This window comes from Apteryx rowi, unplaced genomic scaffold, assembly GCF_003343035.1.
Source record: "Apteryx rowi isolate R43461 unplaced genomic scaffold, aptRow1 scaffold_364, whole genome shotgun sequence".
Lineage (NCBI taxonomy): Eukaryota > Metazoa > Chordata > Aves > Apterygiformes > Apterygidae > Apteryx > Apteryx rowi.
Window position 1 is genome coordinate 182,357 of NW_020450130.1, and position 20,299 is coordinate 202,655.

Here is a 20,299-nt window from a genome sequence, read left to right on the forward strand (position 1 = left end):
ATGGAAGATTTGGAGACTAACTTAGTCCAGACACGCAAAGCACGTGGCATAGAACAAATGGTAGCAAAATGGCTCCATCGCTCTCGGAGTAGTGCATCCAGGTAAACATGTTTTTGTGAGTGAAACACCTATTGATCAGTTTTGAACAGGGACAGCACAGGCTTGCTTCCAGTGAACAAAGGCAATCACAGGTTGCAGATCTGAGTCATTCCTTCAGTTCTTCTTGAGAAATATGCTTGTTGCATTCCCTAGAAAATTCAGGGGTTTTAAGCAATTCCCTGCAGTTTCCAGTGGGCCAAATGTTCCTGCTTTCCTCAGTGCTGATTTCACGAGCCACATCCACAGAAACAGGAGTACTGTTCAATGTGAAATGTGCTTCTCTTGCAGATGGGGTTTTATTTCTCTCTGTGACTTGCCATTGGTCAGTGTTTTTAGGGCAAGACTGTATTGCACTTAAAAGGGAGAACAGCGTACTCAATATCCTGGCCTATGGTTGCTTTCCTTTCCTAAGGTCCATGAATCAAAATTCTGCTGTTATCAACACATACTGCATCTAAAACTTAGGATATTTCCATGCTGTGTGGGATATCTGTTGCCTGTTCCTGTGAATGGCAAAGGGTTTGAGCTCTTTCAAACACTGACTGGAATAATTGGCCTGAAGAGGCTGAATTAACAGGTTAAGCAGGTCAGTTTAACCTGAATTATCAGGTTAAGCAATCCCACACTGTGTGAAGAACCTGAAACATGATCTATGTCCTGAATCTTGTGTTGGTTATTTCCTGCTAGAATCACTATTTGAATTTGATCACAGAAGTTTTCCCATATCATCCTTTGCTGCATACTGCAATTGCTTTCTCTTGGTGTTTTTATTACTCTAGTTTTTTGATTTGTCAAATATTAAATTTGCTGATCCATAGGATGGACGATTACATTTTAAAATTTCCAACAGACTCAAGCAGTACAGTGTTAAATCAGAGAAAATATAGCGGAAATTTTGCTGGCAGTCAGCTGACAGACTTCAATCTACAAAGGCACCCATGTGTTTAGCTCTTGTTGTCTGAACCCCCATTGAAATTGACAGATGTTCTTTTATCTAATGTCTCAGCATTCCCTGCGTCTTGAGTCATGGATGGAAGAGCAGCACAGGACTGGGCTTTCTCCAGTGTGTCCCAGTGCAGGAGTCACAGGCAAAATGGAAGTGCGTTAGTGAGGCAGGAAATTAACTTTGATGGGAACCATCTAACTGTTCCTATATTCTTCACCCATGGCCTCTTTCTTCTCAGGGACACTGGCTTGGGAGCTACGGTCCAGCTCTGAAGCTGCTCTCATGTGGAATTTCAGCTTGAGTCATCTAACTCCTCTCCCCCACGCAGAGTTGGGACTGAAGGGGCCAAGAGCTATTGGCATTGCTTAGGCTGATGGAGAGTAGGGGCCATCAATCTTGACCTGGGAAGCTCCTGTGGGAGAAGGCTGTGACAGATAATCGTGCCTGAGCACCACATGTAAAGCTCAGGGTGGGCTTTGGAGAATTCTCCAAATTTCTCTCCCTTTGTTCTTGGCTTTGATGGAATTTGGATACGGCCTTATCTATGCTTAACTCATCTGAAGTATTGAATTTTATCATAGTATCAATGAGGCATTGTCCTCCAACCTTTCTGAAACTAAACTGTGCTCAGGACACAGATGACAGTTCCCAGAAGTGAGGAGTCTACCAAAGATGAGAAGTGATTCACTGGAAATGGGAAGTCCACTCATCCTTGGACTGGATTCTGGGAGGATCCAAGAGCTGCAAGTTCTCTTGATGCCTTGCAGGGTAAAAGTGTTGCTGTGACCCGTACAGGTCAGGGTTTGCTGCGGAGAGGGCCTGCAGTTCTGCCTCCATGTGACCACTGGACTGAAGTGGCTGAAAGAATTGTGGCTTCATCTTGCCTTGGAACTAGTTGGTACAACTACCTTGACTTCTTGGGCTGTCATTGGGGAGCACTGCAGAACTACTCAATGTGGATCTGCATGCTGATATACCAAGAAGAACTAATCTATCCTTGTATTGGTGCAGCCAATTGAAAGGGGAGTGTAGGGATTCTCAGCCTCTTTGAAGAGGTGTTTTCTGCCTGTGTCTTAATTAATCACAAGCTCTTGTCTCACAGGGGAAGAGCATCTGTGGCAGATATCTCCAGTGATGGCAGTGGCCAGCCTGCTAGCCGTGTCAAACTCAGAGTTACGATATACAAGGATTTGGTCCACCATCACTATGGCTTTGAGATTTGTCCAAACCTTCCTCTTACAATTGCATCTGTCACTGCAGGTAGGCATATTTTCTCTCTCCCTACAACAGCAGGTGTAAGAGGCCTGAAGTGTTCCAGATGGCACTTGTGATCAACTTCACCTGTGCATTTATGGCTCTCCCAGGCCATGTGGGCTGTGGCATTCAGCAGCCYTGTGTTTCAGTTTCCCAATTCGGATGAGACAGTGGCCTGTCCAAGTGTGCTTATTTGCTGCATGTTTAGCAAAGCTGCTACAGCATGTTCTCTCTTCTTTCACAGTGCTTTTTAGTGAAATTTTACTTTTTTTTCCATTCATCACATGTGAAATGTGCTGCTAAATTAGCACAGAGTTTTTGGGTCTGATGAAAGTGGGGAGGGAGGTTTTCTGTTATACCTTTTTTCTTAATCAGAAAACTTGAACATTTTATTAAGACTGAGGTGCAGAGAAACCCTTCCTTTTAAGTCTTGCTTTTTTGCTGGGGGAGCTAAAGGTTAAAAGCCTTGTGTTCAATTCCAAATAATTTTCTCTGTGTTCTGCATTTCACATGTTACCTATTGCTATGGTTTACCTGAGGGACAGGTGCTAGTTTGATACGTGAGCAAACCTGTCTGTCAGAGAGATTAAATATTCTGCCTCACCCGCCAGGCAGGCAGTGACGGTTCTGGGGTTCACATTCACAGAAACCTATTTCTCAGACGAGAAGATCACCTACTCCTTAGCCCCATAGATTCTGTGGCTGCTGCTCTTCCAGGTAGCAAAGCTCTGAAACCTTCTTTCTCACTAGTTGTGCATTCTCCCAGAAGCACATATGTTTAAGGAAACCTTCTCCCTTTATCAAGATTACAAGAACAATCTGAGTCACAAAGGAGAAGTTACTGTGCCAGGAATCCAACCCACATATCCCAAGGTCTAGTGGAGCACCTTGATCTAAAACCTTAGCAGTTGCTGATTGCATCATGCCCTTGCCTTTGTGTCTACTGTTGCATAGTGTGATGAACCTCTGGGATCTCTCTCATGGTGCAGAATTTGCAAAGAGGGAGTGCCATGCTGTGACAACTGTCCAGGAACTCAAGGGGCCTTCTTGGGCCCAGGGTTTGGAGTCAGCTCTGAATAGCTAGACCTTGGCTCTGAAGGACAAGGAACCAGCAAGGACAGACAATACGGAAAATGGAAAATCTGTGTTGATCCTGTTCTGCTCATCCCTCACTGTAGAGGCATAGTCCATCTATGTTTGTGGGACCTTGGGTTTTCAGCACCTTACCAACAGCTCTGGTCACTATGAACTCAAAAAGTAAAGTTGCAGCTTTGGTGGGGGCAATCTTCCTTTGTCTTCCCCAAGCCCATTCTGAGTGTGGCCACTGGGAAGACAGAGGAAGCTGAGCCTAGCTTGTCCATGGATTCATCTGTATTACTAACAGAGCCAGGGAGTGAGTACATGCTTTAAGCCTCTGAGTCATCCATTCTGCTTAATTTTTATCACAGCCCCAGTGCAGTTTTGACCCACTATAATATCTCTCTCCCAAGTACTACCAGAGCCAGGGAGTGAGTACATGCTTTAAGCCTCTGAGTCATCCATTCTGCTTAATTTTTATCACAGCCCCAGTGCAGTTTTGACCCACTATAATATCTCTCTCCCAAGTACTACCAGAGCCAGGGAGTGAGTACATGCTTTAAGCCTCTGAGTCATCCATTCTGCTTAATTTTTATCACAGCCCCAGTGCAGTTTTGACCCACTATAATATCTCTCTCCCAAGTACTACCTAGGCCTGGGGACATCATGGGCCGGGATCTGTACCAACAAGCAGCTGGTTCCCTCCATCTCCAAGGCCTTCTATGTTGTTTCAACAGCCTGAGCCTTCCTGCTGCATCCCAGGACATGCAGTGTGTGTCATTGGCTTCAAACTATGACAATAGTGTGATGATGGGTTACAACTGGGAAAAAAACATGCATAAGAATAGTTTCCTGAGGTAGAGAAGCACCACATGAGGCCAGAGGAGAGCCAGGGCTATGTGGCACTGACACAGCCAATGTGTACCAGCTAGTTCCAGGGCCCAAAATCCCTATTTCAGCATCTAGAGGAAGTTGCTTAGGCAAGCACAAGCCATGTGGGAACAGGATCTTTTCAGGTCATAGAGCAGTTAGCCATTTCAAATAGCAAGAGTTCTGTTTGCAGCATGTCATGACTAACAATATGTTGATCTCCAACAGGGAGCACAGCTGATGGAAAGTTGCTGCCAGGTGATCAGATCCTTCGGATAAACACTACAGCTGTGGAAGATATTTCTATTGAACATGCAGGTGATATCATCAGGTATGGTCCTTCGAGAAACCAGAGGACTGTCACAGGGATGAGGTGGTGAAAGGAGTGAGAGAAAAGATACAGGAGCCAAGTTTCACCTGTGATTATGAAGGTATTTGAGAGAGTGCAGTCTAAATATGGTTGTGTGAAGAAAATCATTATCACAAAGGAATATCTCTCCCTCTCAAATGATGTGGCATTCCTTAGGGTCCTGCCTAAGCTCAGCCTTGCAGGCTAGGCTTAGGCCATTGAATGTCCTCTTTAAACAAGTCCCACAGATGAAAGTTCACTGTGTAGTTCAAAAGGCACACATAGTCTTCCTGAAACACTGCTTGGGTAGGTTGTAGGCCACAGAGCTCTCACAGCAGGACCCATGGGTTTCTCCTGCTTCCTAAAGGCAAAGCATTCTTTGCCAAGATGGTGCTTTCCATATTGGAGACTGTGGGTTGCATCCTGCCCAGCCACGCTTCTTCCCTCACAGTGAAAGCTGATCTGCTTAAGGCCTTGTTAATGCCATCTGTCAGCAAAACTGAAAAGGAAAGTTTGGGTGACTGCTTAACTTGGCTGACTGCATCTGTCTCTGTTACAGGGAGGCCGGAGATGAACTCCTCCTAACCATTCTGCGCTGCATGTCGGTAAATTGCTTTTCTTCAGCATTATAAGTAGCACTGCTTGCTGTGCTGTGGTCTTGGTCTGGCCATGGTTAACAGAGCAATGCCCACCAATTGAAGGTGGGGAAGATGGGATGGCAAGATCTGAGTATGTGTTGGCCACACAAGGGGGCCAGCCAAAGCCATCAAAGAGCTCTTCAATAACTGCAAGGGGCCCTCTGCCTTTGCATGTGTGTATACCTTTTGAGGAGCCTTGGGGGAGAATTACTGCATTGGCAGTTCCTCACAGCTCTTCTGGACACTGGGGTCAGAGCTCCCTGCAAAGGCCTGACTTGTGGCTGTTATTGCCTCTGGTGAATTGACTCAGCTAGTAAATTGCAGCCAGTAAATTGCAACTCTCAGCCTGATGGTTCCCCTGCAGCCCTGGAAAGGGTAGCCGGTACATGTCTGAGTTTTGTCTCTACATCTGTCCATTCAGAGATGGGGAGCTTTGTGGGCCTGACAGGGTGTGTTAGGGGCCAGAGGTGCTCGTCAGGGGTGAGGAAGTTCAGGCCTGCATTGATAGTGGCTAGCTCTCACGAACAACCTGGCCTGAGAATTTGTACCTTGTTGGAGAAACGAGTTCCCTAACAGGAGATCTGAGTGTGTTCTCCACGTGCTATGGGCCTGTCTAGGTCTATTGGAATCCCCCTGAGGAAGGCCAGCTGCACCCTGAGGATGAGTAAGGCAGATGCCTGGGGTGCTGGAGCAACACTCTCTCTAGGGGCTGCTTGAAAGCTTTTGGGGTTTTCTACCTCTTTCCCCTTTGGAAGCACTAGAAAATGTTTATGCCTTTTTCTTCAGGCTCCATCTGATAGCTCACTACAGCCTGAGGAAGAGGCATTCATTACTGAAGTCTGACTTCTTGAATTTCCCCCTTTTTTATTCAATAAATCTGGGATCTAGCTGTGCTAGGCTGCTAACCAGCCTGCTTCATTGTCCTTGTGTGAGGGATGGTCTATAAATACTTCCTCCATGTACTCTCTGCTCTTCTGTCTCTCTCCTGAATCAACAAAACTGCTTGTGCTGGCTGTGTTTTCCTCCCTCCAGCCCCATTAAGGGCTGGGATTTGTGTGTGGATCTTACTTTGGGAAAAGATTCAAAGTTTTAGTATGAAAATTCAGAGCTGATTGGCCACCTCTATAGCATAAGAATCCCTGGAAGGGATGTACTGCCGACATAATGTGTTTATCCATATGGATTTCAGTATGTATTAAAGTTGAGCTGCAAAGCAAGGGCAAAATTGAGTTTGTGTGCTTGTAGGCTTCTTACAGTGTATGAAAGTGGCCTGAGGGGGATTTTTTTTTTCCCTAGCAAAGTGTTTTGGGACTGTGTCTTGTTTGATTGTTTGGAGATTTTTTTCATTTTGATTTATTCTTAGAAACATAAAGAATGGCGGTTTTCCTTAAGAAGAGTTCATGAAGCTCAGGCATAATGTCATGAGGTTTCTTGGTCATTCATTGAAGATGCATTAAGGAAAAAAACTCTTTAAAATATCTTTTCCTGCCCAGAATTTCTCAGGTGTTGTCATTCAATAGATGTGCACAAAGTCAAAGTAACCAGAAGCTTTAAGCTTTAAGTTTTAAGCAAACCCAGTGAACAGGGGCTTCCCTTCTCTGTTAATCTGACATCCCTGGTGTAGTATATCCAATGTCAGCCTTGCCAGTGCTTGGTCTGGCTCTGGACATCAAGGGAAAAATGAAGTAGACAAGACCTGAATGCCAGCCAAATGGTGAAAAATGCAACAGGTTGTCAGAGAGAAAGGGATTTGGAAAACCCTTCACAGGCCTTCATACATTTTTGAGAGGCAAATGGAGCACAAACCCATTTTTGTTTTTTCCTTTGCAGGTCACTTTAAGGACACCTCCAAATACAGTCAAGGCTGATCTTGGGTTTGGGGTTGGCTCTTGCCCCATTCTGAAGGCAGCAGTGCTTAGAGCTGAGAGGTAACGCCTCCCATTGATGGATATCAAACCCTCTGCCAGGGCTGCTCTGGCCACTCTAGAAAGGTTGTCCCAGGCTTTGGCCCTCCTCATGAACAGCCTTAGGGATACAGTGATCTCTACAACCCAGCAGACTCCAGAATGACTTGCTGACTGGGAACTCGTGCCTGCCTCTCTTCCCCCATACTTTCCAAATAGCTTTGGAGCAAGATGATTCTTGTGACAGGTTGAGGGGCGTTTGAGCCTCTGGAAGAGTGTAGGAATTGCTTTACCTGAAAATCTTTTCAGAGGATACTGAGAGACTTCTGTTTCCCTAGTGGCTTCTCCTCAGGGAATGCCGTGCTTTACAAGAAGACATTTTGGCACAAGAACTCAATGGTTTCTAGGCTCATGTAGTGCTCTGTGAGGTTGGTAGGCCCCCCAATGGCAAAAGTATGGTTATGTGACAACAGTACTGCAAAGTCAAGCTGGTTTTTTTGCCCTCCAGAAGCTTTCTTAAATATTTTTAAGGTGAGAATATGCTCTAGAAACTCCTGCTGGGCTGGAAAGTGGGGCAGACATTGCTATGTTCATATGGTATATTGGATAAAGCTTTTCTGGTCCATGGCTTGCAGGCAGTCTGCATACATTGGTTTATGGTGTGTAGCCCCATACAAGCAAGCCATTGGTGGTTTAACGGTGAGTCTTTCTGTGGGATCCTGGTTTCATTGCAGGAGTTGGGAAGATGCCCAGATACAGCAGGTGGTTAACATATAGTGAAATGAGAAATATGCACAACATGTGTTTGGACGCCTGGGTTTGGGTCCAGAAAACAACAACTGTCCAGATAGGTCAAAGAACCTGTAGCAGACCTGGATTTCCCAGGGAAATAAGAGACTCTAACATCACCTGTTTCTGTAAGCATGAGCCAATATGGTATGAGCAGCTTTGGCATGGGCTGTGATCACGTTCTGCTTGTATCATGGGCCTTTACCTCATACATAACTGCAGCAGACTGAGCTGCCAACGCCACACTGTTATTTTTTCAGGGTGGGCCTAAGTCATCGTTTCTCACTGCAGAGAAGAGGGCAAGGCTAAAAACAAACCCTGTGAAAGTTCGGTTTGCAGAGGAGGTGCTGGTGAATGGACACTCACAGGTCAGTGAGGCATGTTTGCTGCTGGGAACTTTGGGGACCACATCTCTGGGAGAAATAGGTCACACCTTTGGACAGATGCCAGGCTGGGTTAGCATGGTTGGGACCTATAGAATAGTGACACGCTCACTGTGTTAACATATCCTGGATATGTACCCAGGCATCCTGTCCTGACCTGTTTCCTAGGTTTTCTTTGTGATCAGTGGGGAAGCATTGGCATCTCCAGATGTCTTATTCCTTACCATGGGGTTTTGCCTGTGATTTATTTCAGTAGACTAATGATAAATACCTCCAGGTACTGCTTATGTCCTTTTGCCATCATGTAAACTTTATGCTAGCATTACATACCTGTGCTACTGCTGTCATGGGATGGAAGAGTCATCTCCTGAGGTGTTAATTTTGTCATAGTATGCTTAGACTGAAGTTTGTGCACAACAGATCCTAACTCTAAAGTTAAAAGAGGTGAATTGTGATGTCCATGACAGTTTTTTCACCGCCAAAGTAGCTGAGGCATCTCTTCCTGGCCTTGGGCAATGCTATGTTTGGATAGTTTGGTACTGGTCAGTTTGCTTTGCTGTTAAATTTGACACAAGATGTTTTCTAGATGATAGGGTGACTTGCCGCCTCATTGTGTTTCCTGTCCTTGCAGAGGACTGTGCAATGCATTCACAGCTGCCTCCATGATAGACTATCTGTAGCCCGAGCCAATCTGCCTGATGTGAAACAACAAAAGCATGGCTCACTGCAAGTTTATTGCAGGGTTTCTAGTACTGATAACAAATGATCTGGGTAGATGTGGGTCTGCCTGTGGCAAAAAAGGACAAGCAGTGAAGACACTTATCCTTAAATGGAAGAAGCTCTTAAATATTTTCTATTTATTTAACTTACTAAGAAGTTCAATGTGGTTGAGATGAACTGGGATGAGCTGGCAGTCTTCAACCAGTTTTCCCTTTTCCCCTTCTGAATAAAGAAGCTCAGTGTCCACACTCCCCCTGCCTTATCCCCTACTTGTAAATGCTGTTCAGTAGTTGTTTGTGATCTGACCAAATTCTACTTCTTTGCGTTTAGCAATGTGATGAAACAGTCACTAGGCCCTTTCTTTCTTTTCTCCTAGGCTGTCTCTTCTCTCCCATTTCTGGCTGTACTGAGCTTTCCTGACCCAGCTCAGGCAAAGCATTCCTCCATGGGATGCATTTGATTGCTCTCCTCTTCTCACCTTGCACCAAAGCAGAGGTGCAGCTGGAGATGTCCTGGATATCTCCAGCTGTGACAGGCACAGTGCAAATGCTTTGACATCCATGCCTGACTCTAGACATGTCAGAATCCCTCCTCCTTTTCTGGCCCTCTCTTAGGAGCAGGAGAGGATTAGGTTTCACTTCTGGCACAGTTGCCATTAAGCTCTCTAGACACTAGGATCCTTTCCTCTCTGCCAGCTGTTGACAGATGTGCTAGGGCTGCTGCAAGGCTTCACCCTATTTTGGGCTGTGTTCAGATCCCACTGATCTTAATGTAAGGTCTGTCTGTAATCCTAGCTGAGCACTACTGTAGCTGGGCCACCCTTCTTGGCATAGAAGCTGTGTGCTGGACTCTTTGTATGGCTGAAAGACATGAGACATAGGCCACAGATCTCATACAGACAAGGAAAACAGAAGAAAAGGGAGCCCTGGAAGTGGTTCACAGGCAGGGATGACTGTGAGAGGCCTTGGGCAAGTCTGGTCTTGGGATACAGCCAGATCTAAAGACCTGAAAATGCCAGCAGTTTCTGATTCTTCTTGTACTTGGGGGTTCACACTGATCTCTGCCTGGGAGTCCCCATGGAGCTGTTTCAGCCATAGGCTGGGCATTCGTGTTGCGGAGGAAAGTGTAAAGGGCAAAACTCTGCTAGTGCGTGGAGGTTTCAAATTTGTACCATTCTACTGGATACAAGGTAAGTCTTGACAACTCCAGCAGCTGGATCACTAAGAAAGGACTTCCAGATGGAAGGTTGTACTCTGCACTTCCTACAGAGTCTCTGTCAATATTCGGCTAAGCCAAGTTATCATCCCCTTGCAAGTACAGAGGAGGATGATATGCAGTCAGCATAGTTTCATATTCACATAGTGAGAGCACAGAGGTAAGAGAAATCTGGTGAGGTGGATTCCTCCACAAGTGGGATCCCACAGGTGTCACCTCCTTTTACACCAGCTGGTATACAGCCCCTGATTTGTACAGTAAAATATTAGCACAAAAAGAAGAGTAAGTATGTTTGTTGTGTATTTATTTCTTCTTTCTGGAAAAGCAATATTCACCACAGACATGTGCTCCTCCCTTCAGACTTAGAGAAGATTGATGCATTAAGGGCAACAAAGTGGATATTATGGCACTGAAAACTGCAGAGTCTCCCGTTTCAGTAAATGTACAACTCTTGTCATCTTAATGGAGCATTGCTAAATGAGCTCCGTGACCTTTGGAAGGAGTCAAGAAGCTGCCTTCTACAGATGAAATCTGAAACTTCAGTTTGGGAGCATAAATTGTTGATGAGGCCAAATGCTATCAAGCCTCTGTTTTCGGGTGCAAACTTGGTTTATTTCCATATAGTTGAATGATATGCAGGAAACGCATCCCTCAGGATCATCAGGTCAACATCAACAGTGTACTATTAGAAGCTGTGGAGCTGGCTGTAACCTGCTGTGAATCAGCCTTGCATCAGACAAAAGTGTAGGGGTACACATGCTTAAGCCGTATCAGAAGCTTTCTAAATTAATTCATAATAATCTATCAGAGCCTTCACCAAATGATAGAAATCTCATCTGGATAAACCACGCTGTCAATTTGATCTGATCAGGAAAGTTGTGATATTTAATTTTGTTTTGTAATTTGAAAATTTCTATATATATTTCAAGTTCTGCTGAGTGCTGGCTGAACAAAACAGCAAGGCCATATTCATATGATAACCTGCTGGAGGTACCAAAGGAGATATGCAATAAGTGTAAAACAGCAGTTCTTCTCTATAACTGATGGAGGACCCAGAGCTTGTCACAGACATGATCTGTTTGGGTTACTTAGCCTAAAGGAAGTAGAGCTTGGGCTCAGGAATAGTGACAACGATGGTTCATTTCTCTCAGTGAGGGAGGGAGGGGAGGTAAAGGGGGAAAAAGGCACAAGACACAAGAGTGTTTTATGTTCTCTGTTGTAGTAATTCCAGGGCATGTGGGGTCTCCATCAATAGAGACCAAGGTCATGAGATTTATGAGGTGTTTCCCAGCAGATGAAACATAGATGAAATATGAAATCATCTTAGAAAGGTCATTCTCAGCATTGAGACTGTCATGAAAGTAGAAAAAATAATGTGCTAGTTCAAGAACAGTAAAGGGAGACATGAATGATAAGTTTCAGGGTGGAGGAGGAGTAAACACCATCTCAGCATTGAACAGCAATAAGAACAAGGCTGAAAACAAGAGGGAAGGCAGAAACAATCTCTACTAAAGGAAGAAGGTGGTGGGCTCAAGGGTGTAGTTCCTTGCAGGTACCTGCAGGGTACCTGCAGAAGGACAGAGGCCAAGTTCCCAGATCCTCCTGAGGGCACCAAAGGAAGGGGCTTTCGCTATGGTGGTCATTGCCTTTCCTAATGCTTTTGAGACATGTCTCAAGAAACTCTGGTGACACCATCTGTTATTCACAAGAGTCACAAATCTTAAAGGGATGCTCAAGTAAAGTACTGCTTCGTACTCAACTAGATCCTGCGCCTTCCCCTGGTATGCAAGGTCTATTCATGGTAGCATGGAGGGCTTGCATATCTCTGGAGTGAAGGCATGGCTGCTGCTAGTGGGTAAGTGTCAGTGTGAAGGTTAATATTGTCTGGTGCAATGGGAAGATGTCTCCTCTGGCAACCCTCACTGCTCTTCTGGTAGTGAGCAGGGATGATGTCTCTCAGCTTTTGATATCATGCCATGTGGAAACTGGACAGTGGACCATGTACACCTGTTGCCTTGGCAGTGTTTTGTGGGAAAGGAATTTGTTATGGTTTCTTTCCCTTGTTCCATAGCAGGAGCATAATCAGGAAATAAAGCTAGGTGCCCTAAATGAGGTTTGTAACAGCAGAGAAAGATTTGCTTTTATTTCAGGATGTGCTGTGTCAGGTGGAGCAGTCTGGCTCCCAGATGCCTCATAGGTCTGGGGATTAATTAAGGCTGTTGCTTTTGTTGCACAGGGGAATTCTCTTCTTTGTATGCCAAACGTTCTCAAGGTATACTTGGAAAATGGGCAGACGAAGGCTTTCAGGTTTGAGATGAGCACTACTGTGAAGGTAATGATGCTTGGTTATCTGTTTTTGTTCCTACCACCCCTATTTAACCCATCTGCAAAGGAGTACAAGCAGTAGAACTTACAAAGCCTTGGTTACAGATTAGCCAGCGAGTGCTGATTGCATTGCTGGCCACTACTCAGTGAGCTGGATTTTTCTTGCTCATTCTGCACTGGCAGGATTGCTTTAGTTCTTTTTTCTTCCTATCAACTTCCTAGCAATTTTCACAGAACTTGCAGGAACTTGGCTGTAAGACCAGTACAAATTTGTGAAGTGTAGTTGAAGCTGGACAACAGGACAGCTTGGAAGGGGATTGACAAATCAGAAGCTGGCCACACAAACTTTTCTTTCCTGGGAAACCACAGGACAGCATATTCGGAAACAGATTGTTTAACATGGCATTGACAATGCACACCCCTTAGAGGGAGAACAAGTTTCCTGGTTTAGGACATGGAGGGTGGAGCCCAGGCCTGGAGTAAATTCATCAAATGCATTAGCACCAGTTGTTCTTTGAAGTGTCTCTCTGTATTCCAGCCTCAGTTCTGCATAGATGAAAACTTGTCCTTTTGGGACATGAAAACTGAATAACCTCTTGAGACGAAAAGCAGTACCACCCCCTTAGGATCAGTTGTGCTTGGAGGCATCACAGAAAAGCTACCATTATTCTCTTCAAAATATAAATTGCTGCTCTCCAGAGCAATTAATCTAGTACTTTCATAATTGCTGCATTTAGACAAAGGCCTACAAGCTGTGAGTTTTTCTAGCCTAATCTTCAGAGCTGCTCAGTGTTTCTGTTGGAGTTGTTGGGATTTGCTTGTGTACAGCAATTGGAGGCCATCGTTTCTTTAAATATGTGATGTCCTGCAGCAGTGCAGTTAGTATGGAAAAGGCAAGCGATAGGCAGACGTTCTGGAGTATTAAATGGAAATAACATCAAGGAGGCAAAACAAGGGGATCTTATTTATAATCTATTGATAACTTTCCTCAAAAAGTGGGTCTATTGTCCAATTAATCCAAATTTCACAAAGCTGTAATGGTCTCTCATGCAAATAAGTCCCTGCAAATCTTGTGAGAATCAGCTGCTGCATAAAGAAAAATAAAACAATAAAAGAAAGGAAGGAGGCAGTAGGGAAGGTAGAGAAGAATTGAGGAGTGAAATTTGAGTGCCCATTTGCAAGGGATTAATTGCTAAAAGATGGATTAGATCTTCATGACTGACTTGAGTTACCCACCTCTATCCTGGAACAAATTTTTTCCTGCTGGAGTTCAGTGAAACTTTCACCAACTTCCCTCATAGATACATTCAAATGGGTAAATGTTTTCTGAAATAGGTGTTTCAAAAGTTTCTCTCCTATTCAAAAGATCCCGGCTTAAAATTAAAATGAGTCTTTTCACAAACATCTATGCTCACCCCATGAGGCTTGAGTGAATCAAAGTTTTATTTTAATTTGTACTCGCTCAAGCCTTATGTAATGTTTTCTGTCTGCCAACAAAATATTTAATATTCTAACAGCGTTCTGCATACAGCTGAACACCTCATCAAGTTTGGAAAGATTTTTACTGACAACTGTGCTCTTAAATTCTTCCTATTTTTTGATGTGGGGGGGAATGTTTTTCACCAGTTCTTTGTAGTTTCTTTGAATAGTGTCTTAGAGTTCTAGAAAGCTAGAATGATTAAGAGCAAACATTTGGGCTGCGGGTGACAGAAAATGCTGAACACCACTAAAAAACTATAAACTAAAATTAAAACCTATAAGGCAAAAGACTTCAACATGAAGCAGCCCAGGACATGCAACTCTAAGAAATGGATTTGATGTCTGCTATACCTTGAGGCTTTGCATCTTACTACACTCTTATCACAGCAAGCCCCAATTTCTCTCCCTAGTCCTCTTGACCTACTGAAAAATATTCTGTCCTCCCTTCATCTATGCTTCCCAAGCTCCCCCCACAGTTGTCTCAGCTCCCTCCCTTGTCCCGTACTTACTCACTGGCTATAGCCAGCGTACATGGGTGTTTCTGAGCTACCTGTATGCTGACTGACTGGCTGGCATATGCATTTACTGGTTGGACATCCTGCTGGGCTAGCAGAACAGCTAACTGTCAAGCTTGTGTTTGAAATCACACAGAGACTGGCATCCCTCATATCTCTTGTTCTGATAAGCTTGCAGGCTTTGTCTAACCATGAAACCTCTATGGTCTGTCTAGGTCCATGGGTTCAAAATCTGTCAGTGAAGAGATAAACGCAGTATAATCATATAGGCATTGGTTCTCTGTGAGACAGCACTAAAAAACTCACTGTTGTGCTGCAGAAGCCTGTTGGGTTCAGCTGTTGCCTTCTCAGTGCTGTCCCACACAGCTGCCAATGGTAGGCTCAAATCAAGGGCAGCTTTGTTAGCATCTAGATTCATACAGTGTCCTAGCAACACTCAGCAATTATGTTTAAATTGCATTCACATGTCCACGTGTCTTGCCTTCCTAGGACATTGTTCTCACCTTGAAGGAGAAGCTCTCCATCCGGAGCATAGCACACTTCGCCCTAGCCTTGGAGGAGCGGTATAACATTGCTAAGATCTACCTGCTGCATGATGATGAGCTCATTGAGCAGGTGAGGAGAGCCCCTCCAATGCAGTTGCACCCATGCAAGGGGTCACAGGATGAGTTGGTCTGGTGCCTCTCCTGCTTCAACAAGTTACGGAGAGAGCCCAGCTCTGCAGATATCATGAGAGGTATGAGAGGAAGAGAACTTGGCTTGATTTACTGTGAGGAAGGAGGGGGAGCTATTGACTACCTGCAGAGGACAGTGTTAGAAGTAGTGAATCCTGCTATGACACTCTGCAGTTCATCTCCAGAGGTGCTGTCCTCCTCTCTGCCTGTCACATATATTAAAACTGCATTAACCAGAGCTCACTGAGAAATAATGCTTTCAAAAGTGCCTCAATCAGTTTAGAGAGCCCACAGAGCAATACCCATAAGCTGGTATTGCTTGAACAGAGTAGTGCAATCAAGGACCAGCATGCTTTGTGCCAGCTGTTAGATAGGCTCATCTACAGAGGAACATTTGAGACAGTCTTAAAATAACTGTGTATCACTTGAAAAACCTATTCAAATCTAACCTTGTTTGTGTCATAGTTGCTTTCTCAGTAATTCTGGGCTAAACTAATTTGTGACAGTGAGTCTACTTATGGGTCTCATCTCCGTGCTCTTGACTTTGTTGTTATTTGGTGATCTGCTCTGATGCACATAGGTTCTGTAGTTAACAGCCTCCATCCAACCCCTGAGCACAACTGTCTGAGAATTTCTGCTTACTTTCTGCTGATGAGACTGTTCTGGCTTTGCCTAAAATAAAATATGCTAAAGTATAATGTAGTGGCCTTAACATTGTATTGATATTATGATGATGACACAAGTGTCTATTTTGAGCTGCTATATCTTCTGGCTGAAGTTAAAATCAGAGAGGCTTACCCTTTCCTCTGTCATTATCATATGGCCTTGACCCCTCTGTTATGGTTACACTACAAGTACATAAGATCAATGGCTATTTAATGAAGTTCAGCAGCCTTACACTCTATCACAGAGAGAAAACGAAAAAGCAGAAGAATCAAAGAAAGAAATAAAAGCATTAGCAATGTCCCCTTGTGTTTGCTAAAGACAATGGCTAACCTGCAACCATCCCAGATACCACTGGCTTTAAATAGTCTGTGTAAGTTCATAAGAGCCAGAGTGTGCATTTATGAAGGGGGGGATTTCAGCAGTTGCTATGAAATGATGCTGTTTGAGTTTGTCCATTGCAGGTGGTCCAGAAAAGAGAATCCCATGACTACCGGTGCCTCTTCAGAGTTTGCTTCATCCCAAAGGATCCCTTAGACCTCCTGCAGGAAGACCCAGTTGCCTTTGAGTATCTTTATCTGCAGGTGACACTGAGGCATCCCATGATTCAGGAACTCTTCTTACCCAAGTCCTCATGTCTGCTTTAAACCAAGGCATAATTTAGGGCAGTTTTGTTAAATGAATGTAAAATGTTGAGCATTTAAGAATAGATGATTTGGGTTTAACTTACATTAAATTCTTAGTCAAACCAATTTGCATGTTTGGCTTGTTAAAGGCATGATTATTATTTCAATGAGATAGAAATGAGCTGAATGGCACCCTTTATTTGACTCATGACAGTCATACTAGAGGTCTTATCTTGACTTCTGTTTGAGCTCCTGTCGTCATGCTAACTCAATTCTGTCTGTTGCAGAGCTGCAGTGATGTGCTTCAGGAAAGGTTTGCTGTGGAAATGAAATGCAGTGTGGCATTACGTCTGGCTGCTCTGCACATACAGGAAAGGATCTATGCTTGTGCTCAGCCACAGAAAGTGTCCTTGAAATACATTGAGTAAGTGTCAAAATTTCTGTGTTGTGTTGTGGCCAGGCAAGGCAAAAGAAAGAGCCAATCAAAAATGGTATCTGCTCTGCATTTTCGCAGTGTTTAATGCAGAGTAGGAGACTGTCTCTGACCCAAAGAGATTACAGTCTCTTAGTCATGCCAGTCCTTTTAGGATAAGGCAGTTGCATGAGCCTCCCTGTCTTTAACATTCCTTCTGAGCTGCTTGTATAATGTGGACAGTGTAACATCTAAGCATTTCCATAAGCAGAGGGAAGTTCTGATCTGTAGCTACAGCAGAGACATCAAATAGCAATTGCCACAATGTCTTGTCTAGTTATGCTTATCCAGGCTACTCCTGCCAGGATACAGAGACTTGCATGCTGTAGTTCTGAGAGAAATTAATCATTGCCTTTGCATATCCAGCACTTTACACCTCTTCATCCACCAGCATTATCTCTTCAGTAATTTCAGCACAATTGATGGGACCTGTGAAGTAATGAGATCTGGAAAAAATACAGGAAGTGCTTTTACATGCAGCACATGCACTGTGCTGCATGTCAGTACTGTTAGATCACAGTTGCCCTAAAGAACAATCCTGCTTTAAGAACTTGTGATGGGCCAGTCATTAAGTAACAGGCATTTGTGCTGTAGTGCTGATGTAACAGCACTGCTGAGCCTCAGCCAGCCCATGCAGCATCACTGATTCATTGTTTACAGCCGGACATGCCCAACCACATGCAGTTAGTGGAGAGTGAGAAGTAATAACAGAAAACTCTGCATCATTCTTAGTTTCGAGACAGTTAATGCTTGGGCTGAATAAATTCTTCAGCAGAACAGTTGGTCCATATTTTTGGGTCTTGGAGAGCAGAGATATTAAAATATAATAATCTGGTAAGCAAAGTAAAGTGGATGTAAAGATGGAGTTTTCATTCTCTGAGGGTAAGGACAGACAGGACCATTATGCTGACTGAAGTTGTAGATTGTCTTCTGTATAAGCACGTAAAGCAGGCATTCTGGGTGAGACTACATGTTCCTCCAAACATATCTCCCGATCAGATGCAGATGCAGAGAGAAGAGAATTTGAGCAAGGTAACCGTGTTGCATGATTCTTCAGAACGATCCCACAGCATCCTGGCACTCAGTACTCCCTGAGCCAGAGGTGGTGTCTCTGTCCTTCCCTGTCCCTGACAGACTTTTCTTCTACAAGTTCTGTCATTGTTGTGAGGCAGCACAGCTGGAACTCTCTTTGCTCTCTTCCCTGTCTTTCCGGCAGGAAGGACTGGGGAATTGAAAACTTCATCTCACCAACTTTGCTTCGAAACATGAGAGGCAAAGATATCAAGAAAGCTATCAGCTACCACATGAAGCGGAACCAGGTCTTGCTGGATCCTCGGCAGAAGGCAGGGCGTACGGTAAGCTTTGCGGTTCCTCCCTGGGTGCCAGCAGCATGTTTCTTTCCTGTGTTGGTCTCATCTCTATATGACCATTTGTTTTTCTGTATCTTTTCATCTTCTAACCTTTTCTGCAGCCCACACACCCTAATCTGCATGTGTAGTGTGTGCTGCTGCACTGTGCTTGTGAGGTTGCCAGACAGTAAATGCTGCAATGCAGGACGATCCAATACAAATCTATTGCATATCTGAACCAAACCAGATACCAAATCCTGTATGAAAATAACCTTTCCTGAATCTTCTAGCCTACAGGATACCTGGCAAACACTATTTGTCTGTGATGTTTCTAAATAATATTTCTTCTTTTGCAAAACTAAGCATATGCTCGCAGCAGTCCAGGTGCGCCTGAGCTACCTACAGATACTGGGAGACCTGAAGATGTACAATGGGAAGATCTTTAATGCCACCCTGATGGTATGAGCGCTGTTTTTCTGTCTTACTGGGTTTTGGCATGCTGTCTTACTATCTGCTCTGTGTATCTCTCACAGAGAGATTACTTGGACAGTAACTGGAAAGATTGGGCACTATAAGCAGTTTTAACCCCTTTTCTTCACCTGTGGATAAGATTATCACTTGACCAAAGCAAACCCTATGTAAAGCAGAAATGTCTAAATATTTTTCTAAGCTGATTGTTGATGTAAAACTAGCAACCTGTTACTGTGTCTTCTCTTCTGTCTTTGCTGTGATGCTTGTAGAAAATGTAACATTAGCTCTGCTGATGCTGTTTCAGCGATCAGCAAGCTGCAGTCATACTAGTGGTACTTTATCTTGAGACATCATGATAAATATTGATCAAGCTCCCTGTTAGGTTAATTCTGCATAGCTCCATTAAAGTCAATAATGTAGCAGTTTACCCAATAGTTATGTGTTATTTTCTAATTAAAATATGTGGATCTTATTTCTCTGGTGAGCTCTGTCCATATTTTGTATGTTTTAAAGGACTTCAGAGATCTCAGGGTGTTTTAAAAACCATTAAGAAAAGATATTGGCCAAGATTAAACCTCTCTGTTAAAAAAGAACACTGCTCTTTTCACAAGAGTCTCTCGGTTTTCTGCCTGTCATCACTTGGATCACCTGCTAAACTGGGGATCACAGGCTGCTTTGTACAGAGAGCTAAGTAGTGCAGCTGGGCTATATCAGAGGAGGGTCTTGCTGATGTGTTACGGTAATGCCTATGTTTACACTTGTGTGGAAAATGAAGTATTTCTGCTAAACTATTTGGGAGTTAAATTAGTTTATTTTTTAAATGTCTGATCCTAACAGAAAATGTTGGCATTTCTTTAAAAAAAAAAAAAAAAGTCAGAGAGCCAAAATAGGCTGACTGTGAATTATCCTGTAGTGCCTCATAGGTGCTTCCGTCCCAGTCCTGTGTCTCCTGTGTCTGCTGTGCTCTGTGGTGGTCACACTACATCTACCATCGCAGACCATTGTCTGAGTCTCTTGGGCCAGGAGAAAACAGTATATATTGGGAAGAAAGAGGACAGCTGAAATAGTCTGTCAGTGAATTTTGCTGAAAAGAAACAAATTGCAGGCTTTGTTGCAATTTTCCATAGACCTGGGCTCATCTCTAACACAGTGTCTGGCTGACAATGTGCACAAAGTGCCAGTTCCTTTGAGTCCTGAGAGGGGTTACAGCCCTGACATGTACCTCCGGGTTGATCTTGGGTTGAATGGGACACATTAGACTTCTCTTGATCTGCAACAGTCTTTTCTGCAGGCTGCTTCAGTCTGCCTCCCTGAAGTCTCTGACCTGTTCCAGTAGGTCTTGCCAGGTTCATCTGGCACAGCCCAACTGGTGACACTTCCTATAGCAACCTGCTGCTAACTATCTGTTAGATGCCTGCTGCACCTCGGGCCGTGTGTCTTGGGGGCACAGGGAAATTGGCAGTCTCCAAGTCAGAAGAAAG

General features: G+C 44.1%; 1 protein-coding gene across 1 annotated transcript in view; it reads left to right on the top strand.

Moving 5' to 3' along the window:
- FRMPD1 (FERM and PDZ domain containing 1) overlaps positions 1-20,299 on the top strand; it is a 27,052-nt gene continuing 6,753 nt past the window's right edge. The window contains exons 1-11 of the mRNA XM_026073261.1: positions 1-101; positions 2,148-2,305; positions 4,475-4,577; positions 5,155-5,200; positions 8,187-8,294; positions 12,481-12,576; positions 15,053-15,178; positions 16,365-16,484; positions 16,814-16,950; positions 18,215-18,341; positions 18,711-18,806. Of these exons, the coding sequence (XP_025929046.1) occupies positions 1-101; positions 2,148-2,305; positions 4,475-4,577; positions 5,155-5,200; positions 8,187-8,294; positions 12,481-12,576; positions 15,053-15,178; positions 16,365-16,484; positions 16,814-16,950; positions 18,215-18,341; positions 18,711-18,806 (1,218 nt within the window). The remainder of the gene's footprint in view (positions 102-2,147; positions 2,306-4,474; positions 4,578-5,154; positions 5,201-8,186; positions 8,295-12,480; positions 12,577-15,052; positions 15,179-16,364; positions 16,485-16,813; positions 16,951-18,214; positions 18,342-18,710; positions 18,807-20,299) is intronic.